We start from the raw sequence: 25,359 nt of genomic DNA, 5'->3' as shown, positions 1-25,359 counted from the left end.
CATTAGTAGCATTTCTGACGCCTCGGTCCATGCCTCGGAAACCAACCCTGTTATCCTGTTATCATTTTCGTTTTACGGCGCCAATATAACGAGGTCAGCTATCTATCGAGCACTACTTTTCGACGATCTACTGAGAACTGCAGAGGCAACGAAGATGATGCGAGCAATCCGAGTAAACAAATTAGGCGGTCCTCAAGTTCTTCAGCTTTCGGAGAAAGTGCCGGTCCCTGAAGTGGAACCACGCAAGGTAATGTCCGCGCGCGCGTCGTCTGCTTTTGGATGCCCTACGTACGATGTCGCACCGTAGACAACACGAAATGCGATCAACTCGCGCAGTTGACGCAAATGGGTGGACAACATCTGCGCTATTGCTCCCTGATATCGCGCTAATGAGCCAGCGTAATGATACCGTACTTGCCGTTGTATGGGTGCCTCTTTCGAGTAACCACGCGTAAAATTGTGGCATCCGGTACATTGCCGCTTGAATTCATTTGCCCAGTTACCGAGCGGCAAGGTCATCTATTGGAGCCGATGCATACCGGCCGCCAAAACAATAGCTATTGGAGCACGGGTTGTTCCACTTGCTGGAAAAATATCATTTTAATTGTGATTCCTCTCGATCGGACAGAAACATGTTGACAGCTGCAGCCCGGCTTCCATTGAACTCGAACCGACCGTCATATATTGCGAAGAATTAATACATCTGTGTATTGACTGCCGCCAAGGTTGGCGTTGTTTTGTAGGCCGGCCTAGCTAGTGCAGCGCGCGTATATACATGCCCTCAGAAATAATTTTTAAAACCTAGCTGTTTCTGACTTGCGCTATATATATATATGATGTGAGTCGGTCGACGGGTATTCTCGTCTGATGTCGATTGTCGCGGGTCGAGTTATTACGATCGAGTTGCTCCGGGATAAATATTTTTGTTGAGACTTTTAATTATATCAGCCGCATGTATAACTTGGTCGTACCGAACGTTTTATGCCGCAAGGGAAGCAGTCTAAATAAAAATTTGTACATCAGCCAGGTCTTCGACTACCGGTAGTAAAAACGTCTTTATTGAAGGGATATGGCTCGTGCGGGGATGGAATAAAATTTATAGCTGAGATGTATAAGAGAGGAGGAGCGATATACCGTTCAGCCATATATATATATATATATATGTCTGTATAGGCTACCCTTGGATGCTGACTTTGGCTTGGGTGGCATTACGATCCTATCTGCTGATATAGTTTCAGCAGTTGGCAAGTCTACAGCAAGTGCAATACATTCTATGGGCTCACCAACTGAACCGGGGCAGTGATAAATTTGTTATATGTTCACTGGCACTGCTGCCTTGACTTCCACATTTCTGTGAAATGAGGTGTGAGGGTGACACACAAATAGAGCCTGTGTGTAGCATCGCCTCATTTTTTTTTTCCAGTCAGCACATGAGGGATGCTGAGCACTGAGGAATTAGGGCATGTGTCCGAAATTAAGATGGTTTTTACAGGCTAGAAGGCATAGTCTGAGGTCGGCATGCACATGTGGACGTGGTATATATACGGTCTGTGATTTGTACTTTGGTGGCAGAGAAAGTCGGTGGAATTGTGCCCATGCACAACTGTCTCATTTCTGCAGGTTTCTATACAGGCTAATGTAGTGTCTGAAAATAAATTGGTAACGAATCCAGTTTGAGCGTTATGTCCAACTTGAACATTTACTTTCTGAACATGCTGTAAATCGCACTCGTGTATATAAAAATAAGTGCACCGACGCTACACCAGTAAAACATGTGTGGATTCGCAAGCAGCCAGCTGTAAAGCGGTCACACACTTACAGGAAGGCAAATGCCAGCTGCAGCTGTGCAGTGTTGGTGCTCCCTACGGGCTACATGCAAGTTCCTTTTTGTTTTTTAAATATTACCATTATCTTTAACGTGACTTCGAAAAGCACCCTGAAAGAATTATTGAAGACTCCTATGGTGAAATTAGTTAGCTCTGACACTCTGGCGTCATAATATTTACTGCTTCAAATTCTTTAATTGTTTAGGTAGAATAACCACATGTTATCTTGTTCTTCTTTTTCATTTCTTGTCATTTATTTTTTCCCTTGTTCTCTATGCATGTCTCATCGATGGCTGTAGTTCATTCACCGTATGTATCATGTTCATAGGCAGGCATGGTCCTGCAAGCCAGCTGAGGCTTAGACCGGCCTGTTTGTGTTGTTCTGCATTTTTGGGTGGCAATAAACATCATTGTTATTATTGTTATTATTATTATTATTATTATTATTATTATTGTTGTTGTTGTTGTTGTTGCTGTTGATGTTATATTATTATTGATATCTTAGCCAGAAATGCTGGAGGCAAGTGCACGGAAAAGTTTTCAGGAAATTTAGGTTATGCAAACTGGCCTATGGGCATGCCTTGGTAATTGAGGGCAAATAGAATGTAACTGCAGTGCTCTGGTGTGAACATCAAAGATGAAATTTGCTTAATGGAGGTTTGGTAAGGAGCTGCATTCTCACTTAAGTGCTATATAGCTGTCATTACCTTTCAGAAGAGCAAGTAAATGATACTGTACCATTTCAGTTGGAATTGGTCAATTTGTATTTCAATTGCCTGTTTCTTGTGTACTCGTGTGCGCACATGCAATCTGCGCCACAAATGAGTGTTCATGAACTTGTATTTAGTGCTTCTTCCATAGCGGTGGTACTACTGAAAATACCTTGGAAGTAAAGACACTTTTCTTCTCCGTGGGCCTATTGCTGTCAGAGTGTGAGCAATGGTGTACAAGACCATATCTACAGTGCACTGGAACAGCATTGATTCTACAGAGCATTCCCTTTGAACATTTTATGCAGGGTATACACAGCATGCTAGAAACATTTTGTGCAGAGGTGTACATAGCATGCTAGAGTGCATAGAGCGGAATTGGTCTTCTTTTTGAGATGATGACACAAGCATTGACCCCACCATTATAGACCCTGCTGGCACGCTCTGCACTGACATTAAGCACAAGATTTTAATTTTTCGTGATTGTTTATGGAGCTTTCTTTTGAGATTGCCAGTTTCATGAATATACACATTTGTGGTCTCCGTTCGTGTTACTGTGGATGCAACTACAAATTCACACTGACACAAACTGCACCAAGGACAGTGCAAAGGAAATGCCGCCTGATGTATGTGGATTTACTTTTTTTTTTTTTACTACCGTTGAAGCAATGTCTTACCATTTACGTTTCGAAGCTTGAGTTCTCGCATTACTTGTGCACATCAGTGCAACCAGCATGTTCTCAAAGCTGTGCTGTTATCAGCTGAGTGTGTCTTCACCTTGAAGCTTCGGGTTCATTCACTAACATGCACTGTGACATACATGGGTTATCGAGAAACTTCTGTATGATATATATAAATAGCAGCTGAGTGAGAGCTGCTTCATTTCCGCTTCACCGACAGCTACTGTGCTTGCCATGGTCATTCATCGCTCGCTTCGTCCTTGATGTTTCTTTGTGGGTGTTAGTTCAACCAATAATTTCGTTAATTCAGTTGTTTATTCTGTTAATCGCTTTTGTTTTCGCCTAATTCCTACACTGTGTGACAAAAAACTGGCATAAGCAACCAGGACAACAATTCACAGGAAGATGGAGGCTTGGAATGATTAACAGTGGTCTGACAAGGACTTTTGCTGGAGGCAACTTTTCGACAATGGGACTGGTCTTCCTCAGGGTGAAGCCAAGTTCCCTTTGCCAAAACATTGGCTCCAGCCTGGACATCCTTTGTTCAACCACTGTTAGTGGCATAAACAATTATATAAGGGCTCATAGACATCCCTTGTTCAACCACTGTTAGTAGCATAAACAATTATATATGGGCTCATATCTCTTTTTCTTTGTACTGCCTTCTGTGCCATTTGTGTTGGGTGTTGAGCTGTGTCAACCTGCTTTACTTAGCTCCCCACTGTGCGTAGGTTGTCCTCAAAGAAAATGGTACAATAGTGCCATGTGAAGTGCAGAGGCCGACAAAGCACACTCAACTTGATATTGCACGTTGTTGTCTGCTTCACAGTGCAGTCGTGTATGCTGCCGCTACACCTTTTGCTTGCATGCAGGTCTTAGTTCGCGTGAAGGCAGCCGGCGTCAATCCCGTCGACACGTACATCCGAGAAGGCATGTTCGCTTACACCTACCCAGTGCCTTTCACACCAGGAAAGGATGGCGCCGGTGTTGTGGAAGAGGTCGGCGAGGGAGTTGGCAACGTGAAGGTACGGTGCGAGGCATTAGTGAAACGAAGACTTGCACGAGGCTGTTGCTTTGGTTGGTCTCGCATAGAAGCTTGGAACTGAATTACCTTGCACCGTTTGTGGCAGCATGTACGTAGCTGACTGCGAATGCTGACCATACGAGAACAAAATTTAATTCTGGCTTGACTGCACAGAGTGGTGCTGAGTGACGTACTGCGAGAATTGCACTCTGAGTTGGGGACTGCGTGTGTTGGCTTAAGACGCATTTTTTGGCTTTGAAGGAGTGCTTTGCTTATGCATGGCTCTTGGGTTATGAAAACTTTTTTGGCTGACAGAAATTGTTTGGATCCAGATTCATGATGAAATTTGTCTGTGCTTTTGTCTCTCTGTTGCAAGCTTTTCTCTCTTTTTTTTTCCAACATGCTGGCCACAGTGACCATACTTCTGTGGGAATGGAATTTCAAAACGCCTTGTGGTTAAGTTATTGCACTTGATAAGAAACATTAGGCGGTCAAAATTAATCAGTAGCCCTGTGCTGCAGCATCCCTTATAGCTCAATGTTTCTAGGAAACTGCAGCAGTTCATGCTTTTTCAATTTCATTCTACACTTGATAGCCATGGTCAACACAGTTCGTTACTTAGTTTCAGGCAAAGTGCATCAAACAGGCAAATGTCACACTTTCCACGTTGTCAGTGAAGATTAGGCTGCTGATGCTTGTGGTATGTGCCATAAACATTCAGAGCGTGTTGTAGGAAAGAGTGGCTATAAGTTGCATAGGTTATTCATATTTTTAGATTATTGCAAACAAAAAGATAAGGGGTCGCTGAGGAAGAACCTCTGCGCTACCCCGTATGCATGCTATACATTTAATGTGCTCCCCTGAGTTTGCTGTTGCAGTGCTTACAAAATATATTTGTACTTTCAGCTAATGTTAAAATAACTTTTGGAACCTTGAATCACCCTTTTACGATCACTTTTTTCTTAAATGAAAATGCCACTGGCAATATCAAACACAGGACCCAGCTTTCTGGTAATGGCAATGTTAGGTTAAAAGAAATATGCCTGTGCTAGAATACTTTATTGGTGTTGTCAACGCTTTACCGCTGTTACAGATGTTAGAGAAATATATACGCAATCTTCACACAGTTAACCGATGCTACTGAGAGGTTCTCAAATGCAGCCAGTTACAGTAAAAGCTTGTTAATTCAAATTCTGCGGGGATGCTATGAAAATTCAAATTATACAAAATTAAAACTAATGGAAGTAGGAGAAAAAAATCGCTCGGTTAAGGTGCGTATATACTCCGACATAACGTGAGCATGCGCGCAGATGCGCTACGTCACATTGGCGCAAACAACAACGCCTATACTTCAAATCACTGGCGCAGCCAAAAAGCAAAGCTGCGTGGCCCGCGTGATGATGCCAGCGTCGCCAACATGCTCACGCGCACTAGCACACTCCCCATCCACGATGGCATAGAGCTCGAAGTATTGGTGGCGGTGTGGATTTCAGTGTGAATTAGTGGGATGTGTTACATATTGCTTTCAATACATTGTTGGACAGACTGCGGCAGCTACTTTGAATTATCTGAAATTTCGAATTAACTAGTAGTGAATTAACGAGATTTTACTGTATATGTGGTGATAGCTGTATGGACATATCCATGGAAGAAACCAGGATAGCTGCCACTGTGGAAACACATACAGCAAGTGTAATTAGATGCAGTTGCAAGTTTATACAGACGCATATGTTTAAGTGCCACTCAATGTGATAAATGAGGTGAGCAGAGGTGATTCAGTACGGAGCAAGTAGCTTTAGATCAGGCTTAGAAAGACATTTGGCAAAAATTTAATCACTAATGGCTCATGCTTGGCTTATATTTCTGTAGCATCTACTCGCTGCTGAGTTCTGTTAATAGGGAATTCCTCTCTTTTCTCAGTTCTTGCTCCTCGTTTTTCAATGCCTGCTTTTAAAAACTGTTACACTCTCAATGCCATGCAAATTTTGTATGAAATTCAAGATTTGAGTATTGTCCACTGTTTATCATTATCAGAGTGTTTTGCCATCTTTCGATCACTAGAGGAAAAAGTGAACGCAGTTTCATCAAATCCAGGAGACTGTGTTATTGCAATCAATGCATTTGATCGTCGAGTGCGATTGTGTATTCACTCAGCTGAGATTTGAGGTAGCCACAGGTGCCGCTGCCTGAGAACACCTACCCAAAAATGTAAATGCACTCAGGCTGGCAACTCACTGGTATCAGTCCATTGATCTCTCTCAACCTGTCCAGTATTGCTTCCTTTGGCAGCAAATGAATTGGCTTTTTACGCCCCTTTTTTTTTTTGTCACAGGCATACTGCCCTTTGCTTCTTGCCTGAACTCTTATCTTTCAGCTCGTGATAGCTACCTCATCTTTGCATGGCAATGTCATTCCTGTCCCAGCTGTACTGTCTCTCCTGCCCCTTTATGTGTTTGTTAATATCATAGAACATCACTTAAAATGAAAATGATGTAACCTCCAAAATCTGTTTTATTGCAAGCTCAGCTTGAAGACGTGCATTGAATCCGTGGGAAGGTAAACAATATCCCTGAATTGTTCAGCTTATGAGAGGCTTCTGCTTAACAGGGTTTGGCTCAAAGTTAGTCTACTAGTATTTATTTAAGACTGCACTAAAACATTAACAGTATAGTAGATCTGGGGGAATAAAAAATAATTTATGATATTGATAACGCAGAGTCCCAATGGCAACACATTGGTGGAGAAACAACTAAAGCCATCAGTGTAGTAGAAACTCATTATAATGAATTCACAGCAGACATGAAAAATATCTGTTGTATCTGTTATATATTTATTTCACACCAATGTTGGTGCAAGAATTTTAAATTTACCTAATTATGGCCACCAAATCATTATGTCTGTGTTCATTATATTGAGCTACGACTATATTAAACGTTGCTGAAGGTGGTATTACTGATATTATTGAGCCAGCAGGGGAAAAACGTAGTAATTTTTTCTCACACAAGGTCAATGTGTGTTTCTGTGTGAGATGTGAGCTTGTAGAATGTGGGTCATGTGTATGTAGAATAGAACTGACATGAGCCCCTAAACATGCAGAAGCACTGATATGCAATGTCACTGCCAGAGTGTTTGAACATATGTTTCCTCAATGCCCTGTGCAGCGTGGGGAGCGCGTGTTCTTCTCAATCCGAGATGCAAAGAACACGCACGGCTCGTACGCCCAGTACTGCCTGGTGAGCGACACTGACGTCTGGAGGCTGCCGGAGCGCATGTCCTTCGAGAAGGGAGCCGCTCTCGGCATCCCATACTTCACGGCTTACCGGGCAATCGTGCTCAAGTGAGACTACCAGTTCACATCAGTTGACAGATAATGGGGCCTGTAATAACGAAGCTGCTCATAAACATAGGCAGTTTATAAGAATGTGCACCTGCCATTTGTGAATGCAGAGGAAATGATATACCAGAAGTGCTGGTAAATGTAGACAGACTTTATGGACAAGGAGCTTTGTGAAGTTGGCCTTAAAAAAGTAGAAACGTTGTAAGGTTTATTGGTGTGCTATTAACACGCTCGACCTTGTATAGCAATATTCTGTTCTATTGAAGTTCATAATGTGCATTGATCCCATTACTAGCTTTCATTTTATATTCATGTTGATACTGGCTTTGATCTGGATTTATATGCCACATACTACATAAAAAATAAAGTTTGAAAGCTGCATGTCCTTTGTTCTCGTTTATTATGTTGTTACAGGCTGTATAAGTTCTCATATACAGTGGTTAAGGCTTGCACTGAGCCTGGTTGCAATAACATGATTGGGCAACAGCGCTGCAAAGAGTTACAAGACACATATACATTAGGAACACCAATGCAATTTCTCATCCATGTTCATGTTCCTGTTGTGTGTCTCGTAAACGTGTGCAGCTAGATTTCTTGATCTCATACGCAAGTCTGCTGAGGCCTTTAAGAGGCAGGGTTCTGTAGTCTTAACTACTAAATGGGGATTCGGACATGAAAGGTGACAGCCTGAAAAGGTGGCTTAAGAACCCTTTGATAGTGGTTTTTAGCATCAACATGTAACGTCTTTCTGTGAGATAACATTCCTATTGTAGCAAAGTCTTTTATGGCAGCAGCCAACAGGGCTGTCAGATCAGATAATTCTCTTCACAAAGCTGGCATGGGTCAATGGCACAAGTTACAGTGGGCACGTATAAGCAAGCAGAAAGCTGCTAGGCAGCTTTCGAGTTTTGTGCTGCTTATCTCACTGACTTTTCTCTGTGCACTAGGAATTCACTCAGAAGAGGAGTGCCATCTGTAGTAAGAGTTTAAAAAAAATAAGAATGAGGCAATAAAACACCATTTCTGCAGAAACACTGGCAGAAATGTTGAATGAGAATAATCTAACTGCTTATTGTGTGTATGGAAAGCAATGCAGCGCTTAGGCGACAGTGATAACAGCGGGCACGGTTGGCAATTGCCACGTTGAAACACTACTTGAGTTTAGCTGCTGTTTATTCACTTGTCATCACGCATTCCAGTGCATTTGGTGCTGCTTGCATAAATTTGAGAATGTACTATAGTGTTTGCTACGTGCATACAATTTGATTATCAAGGTGATGACAGTGTTTGCAGAGGTTAAAGTACATCAGTCGTGTCTTTCAGAAAAGTGATGATAAAATGATGACAGTGATACTTCAGTGAAAACAATCGCTGGGTCAAGTCAAGTGCAGTGAAGTATCACAAATATATCCTGCCAGATTAGGCTCTTTAACTTTACAAAAACATAAAAGTAATAAGTGCAGATGATTGCATGCTTTGCTTCCATTTTGCTGCGGCGTATTTCTCCATCGTAGCAGTTCCATTTGTTAGTCACTTTCGCTAGGGCAATGTCAGGGTTATTCAGTTCGATTTTACTGTCTACTTCGTTATAAATCCTGATGCACAAGGTATGTGAATACATATACTGAATAAATACTTTTAAATCTCAATTTTTTCGTTATACAATACATGAGTAGAACTACCTCTGGGTGTGCATTGTTAGTGCACTGCCTCTTTGATTCTATTATATTGAAGAAGTATTTATTAACATAATACTATGTTTGACTTCATTGCAGTCATCATGTAAAAGGTTATTGTTCTGCCTGTTTCTGTGCCCTTGGTTACATTATGTATGTTCTTTGTAAAAAATAATGCATTTCTATGCTGCGTCTTGTGTGGTCTTGTCACTCAATGCTCTTGGCAGGTTTGCCCTTAGAGCCACTGTAAGTAAGTGACTAAATAAATGAATAAATAGACAAATGAATAAATAAATAAATAAATAAATAAATAAAGAGGCTGTGACTCCAGCGGTAGCCTCGGACTACAATGTGAAAATTAAGTGGATTCAGTGTACACATCATGTGAGCACGTTTGTACAGCCTATAGGAAAAAAATTTGGAAGATTCTTCAGCTTTGCCTTTAAGAGTGGAATGCAATGGCATTCAAAGATCCCTGACTGCTTCTCACGCTTGCTGGCAACTGGAGCATATGTAACCGTAATGTTTACCGGGAAACGCTGGCCGTGAAAGCTATGCACGAATGCAGGCTTTGTGGTAGAACTGAGTCCTCTTTGGCCGCAATGCGGCGGAGGTGAGCGCCAGCTGGAGGTATTGCAAGGTGCTGGGCATGCCGCTCTGTGGTCCCCAACACACCCACCCACGCGCCGGCGCACACAAATGCAGACGTGGCAGACGCTGCGGCCAGTCTGTGAATTGTAGAGACGATAGAAAAGGGGTTTCTTTGCATTTTTGCATAACAGAATTATGTATTCTTCTATTGTCAAATTACAACCAGAGAGTTATCATGTCTGTAGGTTGTGTGTAAGTCGTAGTTTACGATTTTTCCACATATTTTAGCTTGAGAAATTCAATTAGTTTAGTAAGTTCCTTGCGTCACATGCAGGGCGTGGGTGTGCGTGATTCGAAAGTCTTTTTGCCGAAACGACGTCCAACGCCGACACCAGATTTTCTTCGATATGAGCTTCTTAACACTATCACTTTAAAAGGCCAGAGTGACATTGTTGGCAATGGCCAACTGACCTTGCTTTCCCTGTGACAGGCTGTAGAGTCAGTGATGGACGTAATGGCTGGATTTATTTCGTAATCAGCATAAATTTTAAGAACCATGCATCTCTGACAGATGGCATAGTCCTGCCTCTTTGTGTGGATTACTTCAAGAAGAAGATATTCCCTGCATGACAAATTGTAATGTCTAGTTCACTAGACAAATACAAATGTCTATTAAGAGGAAGCTCTAGCTCAGCACTTAGATTTCCGTATTTGAATCTATGAAAAACGCAGAAATGTTTTCACGAGATAAACGCTACTCTGATTTGAGTGAAATTTGGTGCTGCTGACGGAACTCATTTAGCTAAAAACTCCGCATTCAAAATCGAAACTCGGCAAGAAAAAAAACAATTTTTTGTTCTTGTGATGCCTATAGGCAACACTTGTCCATAAAGGATTTACTGGAACACCATCGTGTGTTATACTGCATACAGGGAAATGACATCACAAAACTGGAGCTGGTCTCAGGGTGTCTACTGAATTGGTACAACTTCATTACTGTGAACTCCATTTCTGAAATTACAACACAACCCCTAAAGTGAACAAGTGAAAAGTTAAAAAGTGGAACATAGTTGCTAGTGACTGTACACTGTGATCCGTCATGCGAGCAATATCCAAATTGACAAGCAGTTCATCTAAAAATGTGTAATTCTACTGTCTACAACCGATTAATGACTCTTCAAAAAATTCACTGACGATTACGATGCTCCCTAGTGTGAAGTTTGAGTGCAGCTCTATACGTGTTCTTATTTTGCGATATATTGGCTTGCGTGGACAATCTTGTCTCATGCAGCACGTTGCAAATGGGGCGAACTGTGACACGACTGCCTCGCTAATCGAAAGATCGCGAGAGACAGCGCGTGGGTGACGGGTGGGCGCAATTCACAGCAGCCTCTGCAAACAGACCTCCGCTAATGCAGCGCTTTGTTTTCATACATAGTATCATTGGGCATGCTCGCCACATGCCATCAGTGAACAGACGACGCACTACATTCTGGCACCATCTGGTAGCCATCGTCGCCACAGAGCGGCAATGCGCCTTTTTTCTGACGCTTGCGCCGTACCGTCCTCCTCCACTTTCCGCCTCATGCTTTCACTGCAGCCTCCTCCTCCGCTTTGCTCATCAGGCTCTCTTCGCTTTTCGTCCCCCGCTGCGCTCTGCGTTTGCTCTTTCATCTTAGGTGTACGCATTTGCTCGGTGACGCCAACGATACCAACGGTGCCAAGGCACGCCGACACTCAACACAGGTACGGGTGCTTAAGAGCTGTGCGCTAAATAATCTGCTCTGAGTGAAAAATGAAGAAACGAAAACAGGTTGTGAAATTCCTCCAGAATGAGTGTGCTTGCAACTTTGTGACCTGTGTAACGAAGCAGTAAACACAGCACATACAGTAACAGTAACATAGAGTACAGTAATAGTAATATTTTTGCGCTGCACTCCGGATATCTGGTAGTCTTGACTTCAAATATACCAGGGAAAAGACAATTTGGCAGTGTTAGAAGCATCGCATATGCTCGCTTTTCACCAAGCGGCACCTCACTAGCTGAGCCAAGTGCTGCAGTGGGCCGCACAGCCCACTTATTTCCCCCCTTTTTTCTGTCTATCATCGCTCGCGCATACTCACTTGGCTGCTCAGTGCCACATTGCTTTGGCCTTGCACAGCAACGGTGAGCTGGCAGTCGAAGTCCTTTTTGTAATGTGTTAGCATTAGCACTGTCATAGTGGAAAAAACTGTGTGTGTTTGAAGCATGGGAAGCCATTCACGTGGTCACACGTATAATGTATAGTGCAACTGACGGTGCTCTGCTTCGGACCACCGTGAGTTGTACTTCGCTCCTCAAAGAGACAGCAAACATGATGAGTGGGCTCCTGAGAACACTTCGTAATGTGGCGAATGCAGTTTAAATCGTAAATCCGGGACATGAAAGAGGTGCGACATAATGCAAACGTATTTCTCTTGCATTTACCGCTAAACCCTCCACCGAATTTTTTTTTCCTCCTGCCACATAAGACACTGTCAGGGATGCATCAATGTGGTTGCAGTATTAAGTGTGGCCTTGAGCAAGATGACCGGCACCTTTTAGTAGATGCAATCAGACCACATATGCTGCACCCAAAAGAAGCCAGTATGCCAGCCCACAGCGTCTCAGTGAGATCGCAGCTTTGTAAGGACGCTCGCTTCGTACTCATGCGAGGGCGAGGCATAATGAGTGCCACATTATTTGTGGGCATCTGCTAAAGATGTGACAATTGTGCTCTATGCGGTTCAGTTTCGACTTTAGTGGTGAAATTGTTCAGAATTCCTTACGATGCAGAAAGTAGCCGTGTCAGCTTTTTGGATGTCTGGAGCCAGTTATGCTTGGATGACTGGCCTCAGATATTGCATTTAGGATCAATCGTCTTGACCCTGTACGTGCTGTCTTGGCACAGTGTCAGTAGTAACATTGCCTGTAGACGCCGACCTGCCTGGTGCCGATGCATGCGAAAGTGACCAAGAATATTACTGGCGGCATTTTCGAGAAGTTCCGCGTAGTTCCTGCGGGTTCCTATTTTTGTGATTTTGCTTATTTCGAAACTCCGCTTATCTCAAAGTTTTGTCTGGTTTTTGCGTCTTCGAGTTAATGGGGTTTATTGAGCTTTTGTAGTCTTTGGTATAGCTGGCAATAAATTCTCGCTTCTTTACACATTTTTATTGTGCCTTATCAGGTGCTACAACAACTTCAGTCTTTATAAAGAAGCAGCCTACATTTACTGTTGTCTGCATTTTGCTGTAGAGGCATAAGACTGTATGATGTTTCGCCACTCCTATGTTTGTTTTCCTTTTATGATTACAGGCTAACCATATTGTGCCTCATTTCGCTGTTGAACATTACTTGCAGTAATTTATCTTCGGCATTGTGCATTTCTCATGTGCAGTGCTTTTATCTGGCTTAATGTTCTTGTTTTGCAAAACTCCTCTCTTCCTGCAGAGTGCTGTCTAGTGTAAGAAAATTCTGAAAAGCAGAATGCTAACATAAAATCAAGCCCCTCAATCTCCCCTTATTGTTTAAGCTCGTAGTTAGCTTTAGCGTACAACACTGACATCTGCGCACTCTCCGTGAAGATAAAACAGTCGTCATGAAAACAAACCATCATTTCTTTGTGCTCTTCTAATCACTTGCCCTCTTTGGCATTGTTGATCATACTTTTGTGATGAACGTCTATCATTAAAAAATAATTGGTTCATGGTCATGCTTTGCTAAACATAAATGTGCTTTGACAGCCTGATGGGATTTCTTTGTAGATAATAAACTAATTATTTGCCTTAACTTGTAAATTCTTATGAGCACTATGTATATTGAATGCTTGATGTCAGGACTACTTGAGCAATGAAGTTTGTGTGCTGCGAATATATTGGGTGTCTCTTTTTTTATATTAACAGAATTTGTAAAAATTTCCTGTGCCATATAGCACAAATCTATTCATTCAGCTGGATTACTCAAACGAGGCAGACATCTTATAATACTGAAAATCAAAACGAATTTTTGACTAAGTGATGAAATTTCACTAATCAACTTTTTAACTTATTACTTTAGTGTACCTACAATATACAAACTTGAAATGAGCAACAGTTTTAAGATAAGCGCTGTCAAACCTGTGATAAGATGCACTGTTGTTCCACTTAATTTTTAACACTACGCATCAAGTCTCTATGAATTTAAGGTAACAAATTTACTGGAAAACCTATGCATTTCGTTGCAAATTTTGGGAACACATATCTCGAAACTGGTGTCATCTTCAGAATTCCTTCCAAGTGGATATGGCTTTCGAAGTCACTGGCTATACAATTTGTAAACTTCAAAGTGTGCTGTAAAGTTATCAGTTTAAAGTTAATCAGAAAAACTTTGTTAATTAATCAAACATTCATTTTGACATCTAATGCAACTAATGTCTGCCTCTGAGAGTTTTCTAGATCAAGAAGTAACACTTAGCATTATTTAGACATCAACTACAGTTGAGTCTGCCAAATTCTTGTAGTGACTTAATTCAGGTCGTATGTTTTTTCCAGTTAGTGTGTTCTTTCTTGTGCAATTTTTTTTTTTTTCAGAATGTATTAACCAGGCTCTACTGTAGTCGGTGTTCTCATATATCTGTAATAGGGAGTTCTCACATGAAGTCCGTATTCTGTAAACTCAACACAACTCACTGAAGAGTAGAAAATCGTTATAACCTGTACCGTGCACTCTGGTATGCTTTTAATGATTCTGAATTTGCAGGAAATGTGGCAAAACATTTTTTTATTCAGTGAAGAGAATTACTAGCATTTGATACTGTCCTGTCTTGGTGGTGGTTTTTTGTTATGGAAAGTCACCAGACAGGTCGCATGTTTATTACACATGCATATTAAAGGGCCCCTCACCAGGCCCCATAGCAGATTTTGGTTATACGCTGGAAATTGTTACGTGTCCTCTAGGGAGCGTTCTGTCGCAAAAATTTTTCAAGTCGGCTCATTAATAGCCGAGATAGAAATATTTCAGTGCTGCAAACCCATGATCTCAGCAGGCAGGCTCCACTGCATAGCGAGACTCCCTCTCCACTCGCTTCGTCTAGCCTTCGCAAGTGAAATTCCTTCCTTGCATTCTCCGATGCTGGACCTCGAGGATCGCGTGACACATACGTCACGGGCCTCGCCTTCACTTTTTTTCTCCTCGCTTTTTTTTTTTTCGGTGATGCGCACTTCCACTGGTGGCGTCGTGTGCAAGCTGTTATCGTTTCGCGCAGTGGACGATTTTGTGCACTGTGCACAAGGACACATGACTAGCGGTATAATTCAGTGCTACACGAATACCAATCCTGAACAAGCGGATCGCAGAGCATGATAACGCGCTGGAACACCGTAGAAAATGGCATAGTTTCGGTACCTGCGTACATGACCACAGACCGTGGGAGCAAGCAGACGAAACGGAAGTACATATCTCTCTTGCTTCAGTGCGAAGTAAAACAAAAAAAACACGCAGACATTCTGTTTGTGTGTTTTATTATTTCTCTAAACTTCAGTTTGTCAATTCAAGCAACAGATTGCACCGATAACGGATGTCCTCTTGAATAATTCTTGAAGTCATGTGTCGCCATGAGTGACGTCACACTGCGGACTCGAGTACGTGGGCACAGGGACGCAAGTACGTCATCCTCCGGCTTGGAAAAACTGCATTCGGTTTGAAATTTCGATCAGATCTTTCCGCGGTGCGTAGCGATGTAATACTTTCCAGACACGATCATTATCATGCAATCTGTGCTCTGTGCTTGTCAGCTGAAATGGCCAGACCTGGTGAGGGGCACTAATGAGAAAAATGATGTCACCTGTACTAGTATATTACCCTTCAACAATACCAAAAATGCCACTCTTACTGCACCCCACATAAATGGGATAGGAATTCCCAGCTGGAAATAGGCTTTTTAGTCAGATTTCCTATTGGAATTAGCACCTCTAGCTGGAAATTTCCCAAAGCCAGCTGAAAATGGAATCCACCTCAGCTGGCCTTCCAGCTGGAAGTTTTCCAGCTCCAGCTGGAACCAACTGGACAGAGCAGTTTCCAGCTGGAAGTGGAATCCACCGGCTGGAAAGTGGCAGGCATATTGGTGGGAGCTTTACACTTGCACTAAGAAATGTTTGGTATCTGCGAGACTTCCACATTTACAGTACTAGGTGGTGTTTGTATAAGAATGAAAAACATTTGCTCTTTCTCAGCAATAAATAAAAAATTATATTTTTGCTTCATTTGTTTTGCGAGATTGTATGTGAAGAGGCCTGAAAAGCAAAGAGGTTCAAGAACGAAAGGCAGGTGGTTACACCACCTTGAAGTTCCCACCAGTTCACAGCAGTTCACGCCAGCTCGCCGTAAGGTCATGAATTTTGATGGCAACTGTTAGGGCCTAGTTAATTGTTTATCGATAAAGATGGACTGCACTGCATTCTAAAAGAGCCACAGATTGAACTTAGGAAGTGTCAAGAACATATGAAAAAATAAGTTGAAACCCAACACATCGCATTGACATACCGACATTGGGATTCAGACGTGAATTTTTAAAAAATGCAATCTTCACCTGAATTTTCTCTTCTAATAGTCAATGTATTCTCGCTAAATTCACAAGAAATTGAGTTTTCAAATAATATTTGATGAGCTTAAACAGATTTAGGGTTCCTCTATAGAGTCCTTGTGGAACCAAAACCTTCTATTACATGGCCACCCTTAGTGAGGACGCTATTGCAGCTGTTGTCTTTCTAAAGAATCTCTTCTCTTGTGGTGTGCTCAGGGCCAAGGCGCAGGCCTCTCACCGCCTCCTGGTCCATGGTGCAAGTGGGTCTGTGGGCACAGCTTCCATTCAGATTGCCAAACGCCTGGTGGGTTGCCAGGTGGCCGGCACAGCAGGTACCAGCTACGGCATGGAGCTGGTCAAGAGTCTGGGCGCCGAGTTCACCGCCTGTCACAAGCAGCGAGACTACCTGCCCAAGATCATGGTTTGTTTGTGCCTACATGTTTATAGCCAATGGTAGCTTGCTATTCTGTTTTTCAAGACAACGCTTTCTTTTATACCTCCCCATGGTTTGGCGTGACTGCTGCTGGGTGATCGGTTTCTCCTTCACAATTGATGGCGTGGACTAGAGTCAACTCTGAAGAGCATTTTCTTTTTGAAAGGAGGTTTATTTATTCATTCATTTATTTATTTATTTAGTTATTTATTTATTTATACCTCAAATGCCCCTGGTGCGGGGTTTTACATGAGGGGTGGGTATTACATTTGTGCCAGGTCTTCGCTGAAAGACTTGGTTAGGATTGGAGTGGGGCACAGTGTGAGCGGGCAGATGATTCCAGTCGTTCACTTTTCGAATGAAAAATGAGTTGAGATGCGCAGTAGTGCACGCAGGAGGTAGGTATACAGCTTTAGAATTACTGTTGCGGAGCGAGAGGTGATGAGCAGATATGATAATTCAGCTAGCAAGAGACGAGTGATGGTAAACTTATGGTAAAGGGACAGGCGTGCTTTTTCTGCGTGACTCAAGACTGGGAAGATTAACTCTGTTTTAGTTCAATAACACTGGAATAGTAAGAATAATTTGAGAAAACAAATCTAATAGTGCAGTTTTGGATGGATTCAATAGCTTTTTGTAGGCTAACCTGATGTGGGTCCCAAACTGTGCATGCGTATTCCAGCTTAGGACGAATAAATCTTTGGTACGTTAGCAGTTTTATGTGAGAAGGGGTGAACTTAAATTACCCCTGACATAGCCAAGGACACGGTTAGCTTCGTTCGTTACACTTGCTATATGATGGGACCAGTTGAGATCATGAGATACTGTGATGCCCAGTTACTTATACGATGTCACTGAAGATAACTCGGAGCCAAGAACGACATACTTATATGGTTCGTAAGAAGCTCGGCGGTGGAAGGAGATCTGCGAAATTTTCTTGACATTTAAAGACATTAACCAAGTCTTACACCACTTTTGTAAATCATTTTGAAGGGAAATGTTATTGTGGAAACTATGGATAGGATGGTAGATGACACAATCATCTGCGAAAAGGCAAGTACAGGAGGAGATGCTGGTCGGTAGGTCATTGACGAAAATAAGAAGTAATTGTCCGAGGACGGTGCCTTGAGGAACTCTGGATACAGCAGGTGCTAACGAGGAAGTATGCCCATTAGTACAGACAAACTGTTTCCTGTTTGTGAGAAAGTCACACAGCCAGTTGAAGGCAGAGGGCTTAAAATTTAGGTGAGAGAGCTTAAGGAATAGCCGTTTGTGTGGCACCTTGTCAAAAGCTTTCTCGAAGTCCAGGAACAGGGCATCTATGGAGATATTGTGATCAATGCTTGAGCTGATGTCATGAATAAATAATGCAAGCTGGGTTTGAAATCCATGCTGCTGTGGGTGAAAGAAGCCAACAGAGGTTAGAAACTTGGTTATATGCGAATAAATGACGTGTTCCATTAATTTAGAGGGCACACTAGTTAATGAAATGGGTCGATAGCTGTTACGTGACGAAGTAGTACCTTTCTTTGGAACTGGGATAATCTTGCCCACCTTCCAGTCCTGTGGCACCACTCCTAATAACAAGGACTGTTGGAAAATATGAGACAGTATGATGCTTGTATAATGTTTGGTATTCTTTATTCTTTCATACCTTACAGTTAATACTATCGATGCCTGCTGAAGATGACAACTTAATATTGTCAATTAGTTTGCTGATACCATGAGGGCTGAATAGTATGTGTGGCATAATAGGGTAATTAAGTTCTGGAAAATCGGGCAGTTCATCACTGGGTTTGAGGGTAAATACAGAAGAAAAAGTGTCATTGAGTACATTTGGGACCTCTGTTTCAGGAAAAGGGTTATTGTGATGGTCGCATAATGAGACAGTTTTATGGTGGGCCTGGTTTAATTGTTTTCCAGAATTGCTTCGGATTATTCTGCAGCATGGTAGGTAATATTGTAGAAAGGAATTGTTGCTTAGCTTCCGCTGCGAAGTGCTGAAATGCTTTCTCTGTTGCCTTGTATCTTGCCCAAGCGCATGCGTTGTTTGAATTTTTGGCAGCTCGAAACTGTCTCTTCTTTTTCTTGTTCAGATGTTTTAAGTTTTTATTGAACCAAGGGGAGGATACATGCTCTCTAACATAAATGGTTGATATGCATTTATTAATTCGGTTACACATTTTGTTTTTAAACAATAGCCAGTTTGTTTCAACTGATCTACCCAAAAAATCAACTAAGAACCAAGTGCAGAACTCGGATAAGTCTCTATTCATGCTGGCATAATCCAGTGTTAATGATTTCTCTTCTTTTTTTCGGGTGTAATAGCTTGCAATGAATGGAACCGTGAACTACTACGTGATTGCTCAATCCAGGTAAAATTGTTAGTGACGAGACATTATCAGGATGTGACGTTAGCAAAAGATAAAGTATGTGCGCGCTTTTATCAGTAAGTCTCGTTGGTTCCAGCATTAGCTGTGTAAGACCAAATGTGAGGCATGTGTTCAAAAATTTGATTCCTTCGTTATTCCTTGATGTAGATGATAGAAAGTCAAGATCGTTTATGGATGGAAAGTTAAAATCACTGTATAAAATGATAGAAGCATCATGGTGTGTGGACTTTACAGAATGGAGTAATTCGTGTAGCGAAACAACGAAGGAAAGTTCAGCGTCAGGAGGGCGATAGCGTGCGCCGAATATGACAGGTGGATATGAAGTTTTGCAAACAAGAAGTAAGGCTTCGATTGGCTATGTCGATTAATGAGCAGCTAAGACTAAGGTAGGTCACCAGCATGACACCACCGCCACGCCTACTGTCTCAGTCTCACCAAAAAATATCAAAAATCGGGAAAAGTGCAGAATACTTCTAAATCACTAATGGAAGAATTCAGCCATGTTTCAGTTAATGCAATTATTTTAAATTCAGTTGTTTCGGCAAGGTATTGATGTGAATCACTTTTCGGAAGAATGCTTCTAATGTTGGTGTAAAGAAATGGGAAAGGATCACACGTGTTTCCGGAAGCATTGTGAGGTAGCTATGTTTTAGATGTGATGATCCTATTGTTGGAGTGATCAAATACGTAGCTCCTGTTATCTATAATAAGCTTGTCGTGGTGAAGTTTAAAAGCTTGCCCTTGGAATTTGCCATATTCTACGAGGTTTCTGCGGGCAATACGGGTGTTGCGGGAGTAATCTTCAGATATTCTGAAGCCTGATCATCTTAGTTTTTTTGCATTGGAAAGAATACGTTGTTTTACTTTGGAGTTGGCGAGCATCCCAATAATTGGTCTGTTCTTACCTTGTTGGAATTTTCCAAGCCGTTGGGGCACTCTATGTCATTTGACTGGATTTCAAGATTAAGGTTTGAACTGCAGTGCCCGATAATGAGACTTTCAGGTTGATCCCATGTTTCACGCTTGGAATCTGACAACACAAAAAACATTAAGTTGCTATGATGTGACCTATCTTCAGCGTCGTCTATTCATGCTGCCAGGTTTGCAATATCAGTGGCATTACGCTCTGTAAGGTCATGGGTGGTATCTAATTTTGTTTTTATCACAGCAATGCATGAATAGTCCTCGATCTTGTCCAATCTTTTTTTAATACTCTCAAACACCTTGTCATTTTGCAATAGCTTAGTGCAAATCGACTTCATTTCATTTAGCAAAGAGGCCTGCCCAGAATGAATTTTGTTGAGAGCTGACATGATGTCCCCCAACGTTTACGTAGTAGCGGAACAAAGGCTAGGGCCGGGATTTTCTTCGATGTCTCCGGCGAGTAGTAGTAGCTTAGCCAAAACGCGCATACATTGTTTCACAGTGAACAAGAAGCTGTGTGGGCCCGGCAGCACAACGAGGGCAGCATAACTAGTGCGATTTGCAAATAAAGAACATTTGTTATTTACCTGAAAGAAAAGCAGAGGCTGAACTTAAGGCGACTGCATCGTTGCTGTGCTGCCAGACCCACTAAAAGGGAGGAGTGGGGGGGGGAGGACTAATCCTTTTATCGAACAACAGGTTATCATGTGGATCTGTGAATGTTTACTCTGACCTATAGCACGCAAAATGTGCAAAACCTACTGCATATAGTTATTGCTCCAGATATCTTGTCACTGCTTTGCATTGTAGGTGAAACTGCAAGACCTCTTGTTTTTTCTAGATAAACCACGCAAGCAAAGATGACAGATGGGTTTTTTTTTTTTTGTGGTTGAAAACTTTGCTCTAGTCTGGACATTGAACCGTAACAGGCAAATTGCAGCGCACTAGACAGGGAACGACCGCAGAAACAAGACACACAGGGTGCATTACCCTATGTTTCTTACTTCTGCGGTCGTCCCTTTTCTAATCTGCTGTGGTTTACCTACTATGCAAGACCTACCAGTCCGAATTTTCATTTTAGAGATTGAACTTGCCCCTACAGCGTTTCTGCCGCACTTACTTTGCCAAATAAGCTAGCTAAAAGGCTAGCGAATGACAGGGCAAGGTCTACCTTGACGTGCTAGACCACTGATTAACTAACCATGTTTTTTCAGAAACCTACAAGGTGATGAACATTCATGAAATAGAATATAGGAATTTACCTGAAAGTAGATCTAAATTACAGTACAGAGAAGCCTCGATTGAATGAAGACAATGGGACCCAATAATTATTTCGCTTTGTTAAATTCCAAACAATATTTCAAGAGCAAAAAAATAAAATAAGAATAAAGCAAGAATGAAACAAAACATGCAGTTTTTGCTTGCATATTGGGGGCACATTTATCACAAGCAACAAGCCTATTAAGAGTGTCTTGCATTCCTTCATGTGGGGATGTCAAACATTCACAGGTCAATAACATACATCACTTAGCTTACCCATATTTTTTTATTGTTTTGCACATATTTTTTCTCGAAGCTTCATTAAGTCAAATGAAAGGTTGAGTTCCTTTTATTCATTCAAGGTTTTGAGTGCGTTAGGTTTTATGAACGCGCATAGGGGAAACCAAAGTGCTTTGTCAAATAGAAAATTTTGTGAAATGGAACTTCCTTAAATCGAGGTTTGACTGTGTTTAGATTCTCTTGGCAACCTTGAAAATTATTGTACAATGTCTAAAACTCTGTTTGAAGGGACTCTAAAGGAAACTTTAACTTTGTTTAGACTAATAAAGTAATTCTTCAAAAGTCTATTTTTGTTAATTTCGTGCTCACAGGTTGGTTATTAGAGAAGAAAATAAAGGTCGAAGTACCACTCATTTATTTCTCGCCACAGCCCCAGCACCAGCATGCCTGTGTGACATCACGAATTTCAATCCAATCAATCAAACGGTGTATTTCCACTTGAAAGAGTGGAGGACTAGGTAGTAAAAGCTCTGTAGAGCTTGACATGGCTAAATTTCTTGCCCTTCTGCAGTACAGCAGCACAGTACACCTTCAGCAGCACAGCACGTTATCGAAGGCAGCATGCATACAAAACATTTAAAAAGAGAAAAACGAATTATCATCACTCATGCATGCGCAGTTACTAATGCACAGTATTTTAGAGAACATACAGAAACAAAAGCACAATAGTTTATGTACAAAATGATCTGATATACAAGAAAAGAAAAACATTTTTGGATACAAAAATGCGAACTGCTCTGAAGTGTTAAAGAAGTACTTCAGAGTGCTTTTTTGTACTTTGGAAGTTGTTCAGCAAATGTCCTCAAAACTTGCTATGTTATAATACAGCGCCATTTATCTCTACCGATAAAAAAATTAACTAGGCCCAAGCAGACGGTATTAAAAATGGTGACGTCATAGCGAGCTGATGCAGGAACCTTTAGGTGGCGTTACCATGTGTCTTTCATGTTTGCTTCCTTTATGGCTTGCTAGGCGTCTTTTCTGCTATTATAGAATGACAATTCACTAACACAGCTCAAATAACTTTTCTTTTCGGTGTCATTTAATGCTGCCGCAGTAACAGGAATCGACTTCATATGCAATTTGTGGCGAGGCTCAAGTAAACTATGACGATGGTGAGAAACGTGGCATCTTGTGGTTCATGGCACCTTCCTTCTTGGCAGGAATGGACTGAAGGACAGGGTCTGGATGTCGTCATTGAAATGCTTGCCAATGTTAACCTGGACAACGACCTCACTCTCCTACGCAAGAATGGTGTCGTCATTGTGAGTATGCCGTAGCATCCTGCCACAATTTCACGATGGCTCTGCACAATTTATCTGCTCTGTCCTGGCACTGAGCAGTGATTCAGTGAAGTGCGCTCATCCTAAAGTTCAATGGGGAAACACAAACTTGTCTGTTTTCTATGATTATAGATGCCATGCACTATTACTGCGTTCTAATGGAGAGTTTGACTTCACAGTGTCTGGTCGAGCGATACAGTCGAACCCGGATATAACGAACCCACATATAACGAATTGTTGTGTAAAACGAACAGCTGTAAAATCCACTTGAAAGTTTTTGTATAATAATTTTATTTTATATATTGAATTATCTATATATTCAACTTTTTTGTGATCCCCTTCAGATTTGATATATGTGGGTTCGACTTTAATGCCATCAATCAAGCAGGTCGCCGACCAATGTCAGAAGAGAAAAGTTGAAATTTTTTTATTCATACAGATCCCAAAACGTGGATTCTTTGTGACGTGCAGATCTCTAGATGCCAATTTCTTTGTCTTGTGAAATATTGGTCAATAACTGGTTCTACCAACTACTACTACGATCCTATGATTTCAGCATGATGTTGTGCCAGAATGAGAGTTTAAAGCTTTTGTTCAAGTCGCCAAACAGTGCGTATGATTGGACAAGGTACACAAACTGGAGGCATGTGCCACTGCTACTTGATGCCTATGGAACATGCTTTAGGCCTCCTCCACACTTAGATGTCACAAAAAATTCTACGCATGTTAAATGACACATGACACCGACTACTTGTTTGACCAGATGCTATAGTAGGCCATCAAATTTCAATGAAAATGTGATGCCTGTCAGGTGTGATGCCTACCAATGCCTGCCTAATGCAGCACCACTGCACTGCCAAGTTCTGGCAAAAGGCTTAAAGCTTTGAGTGGCACACAGTACTGTATATTTATGTTGTTACCTTCTTATCATAATCACCATCTAGGCAGCATAGCGCATCTTAATAAAGGCCATGCTTTATGCCAGTGAGGGTGAATCATTATTAACAGATCACTGAATTCAGCAACTCAAGTGGCTTGGGAAAAAAAAAACCATGATGGTGCCACCCGCATAGATGGCAAAACGCCTATATTTTGTTTTGATCTCTTGCTGAGTAATGCCAGTGCTAGGAAGTTTACGAGCAAAAATAGCAGTACCTACAGCGTCGAGCAGGAGGCCCAGCTCATGCTCATGCTCATGCTCTGCTCATGCAGCATTGCACTATAGACATCACAACAGTCTTGTTTACAAAGATGGCAAAAGCCTATGCTCATCTCGCTGTGATTTGGCAAATTGTAAAAGCAGATTAACCCATGAGATCAGTGCTGAAAGGACAGACAATGAGAAAATCAGGAAGATGCTGCACACGATCACCTGTTTGGTGTGGATTTCCTTTACTCGTTGGCACCTACCTACCACAGGGGATTGGCCAAGAGTTGAATGACATTAGTGAAGAAGACACTTACGTACTACTTAAAACAACAGAAATTTTGGGGGGACGAATTAATGTAATAAAAGATAACACAATATACATACGTACCTAGTATTTATCAATGTCTTCTCTTGCTGGTTTCCACCCAAGCTTCTGGCTCTTGCACACAGCTGTTTTCACCGCAGGATCCAAAGCCTAGGCACTGCTGTTCTAAGCTTTGCTTAACTTGAAATAGTGTGATCATAACACCGATCAATGACTTTTATAAGAAAAAAACAAAAGGAAACTTGTAGCAGCATTTTAGGAGCATATCGATAAAATTGGCACAGGCACAGCCAGGCTTGCTGTGCCTGTGCATTTCAAAGAAAAGTGGCACTGTAAGTGTCTTGATAAATGCAACTGTTCGGACCATACGCTTGATGAGAGTACACTGGTGCACTGCAGGCCTTTATGCTAGCATAAAGATACAGCTTTTCTGTCGTTTAGAATCATCTCCTCACATCCAGTGATAAGCATTGTATGAAACAAGAGGCTAGCAGTACTCCATCAACATGTTCGCAGGATGCTGATAAGCTGAGTGTTCACTGAGAACGCGAGAGCCGGATGCAAAGCAGCATTGACTTGACCACACGTGTGGGGCAGTTAATCTCAGCTGTGGTCAGACAATTCAGGATGTGCCACAATACACAAAAATAAGTTGACCCACATGTACTTTTTTCCCCATTGCTTTTATGGTCTTTTGATGGTACATGGCCGGCTGTTAATTGGCTTCGGCTTACCCGGTACCAACTACACACCCCCACTGTCCTGCGTAGGCCATGAGGCTATTTCAATTGGTTCTTTACAGTTTACTGTGGCAAATTTCTTTTACTGTAATTAGTTGGATGTCAACACTGTTATTACAATGATGTCAC

At 41.8% G+C, this 25,359-nt stretch overlaps 1 protein-coding gene across 1 annotated transcript in view; it reads left to right on the top strand.

Annotated features, from left to right (window-relative positions):
- Window positions 1-25: 25 nt before the first annotated feature.
- The window catches only part of LOC126528483 (quinone oxidoreductase-like), a 30,903-nt gene continuing 5,569 nt past the window's right edge, over window positions 26-25,359 (top strand). The window contains exons 1-5 of the mRNA XM_050176361.3: window positions 26-247; window positions 4,089-4,241; window positions 7,402-7,577; window positions 16,639-16,843; window positions 22,896-22,997. Coding sequence (XP_050032318.2) covers window positions 155-247; window positions 4,089-4,241; window positions 7,402-7,577; window positions 16,639-16,843; window positions 22,896-22,997 — 729 coding nt within the window. The 5' untranslated portion in view covers window positions 26-154. The remainder of the gene's footprint in view (window positions 248-4,088; window positions 4,242-7,401; window positions 7,578-16,638; window positions 16,844-22,895; window positions 22,998-25,359) is intronic.

The sequence above is a fragment of the Dermacentor andersoni genome, chromosome 9 (assembly GCF_023375885.2).
Source record: "Dermacentor andersoni chromosome 9, qqDerAnde1_hic_scaffold, whole genome shotgun sequence".
NCBI lineage: Eukaryota > Metazoa > Arthropoda > Arachnida > Ixodida > Ixodidae > Dermacentor > Dermacentor andersoni.
This window is presented reverse-complemented; position numbering and strand designations above follow the sequence as displayed.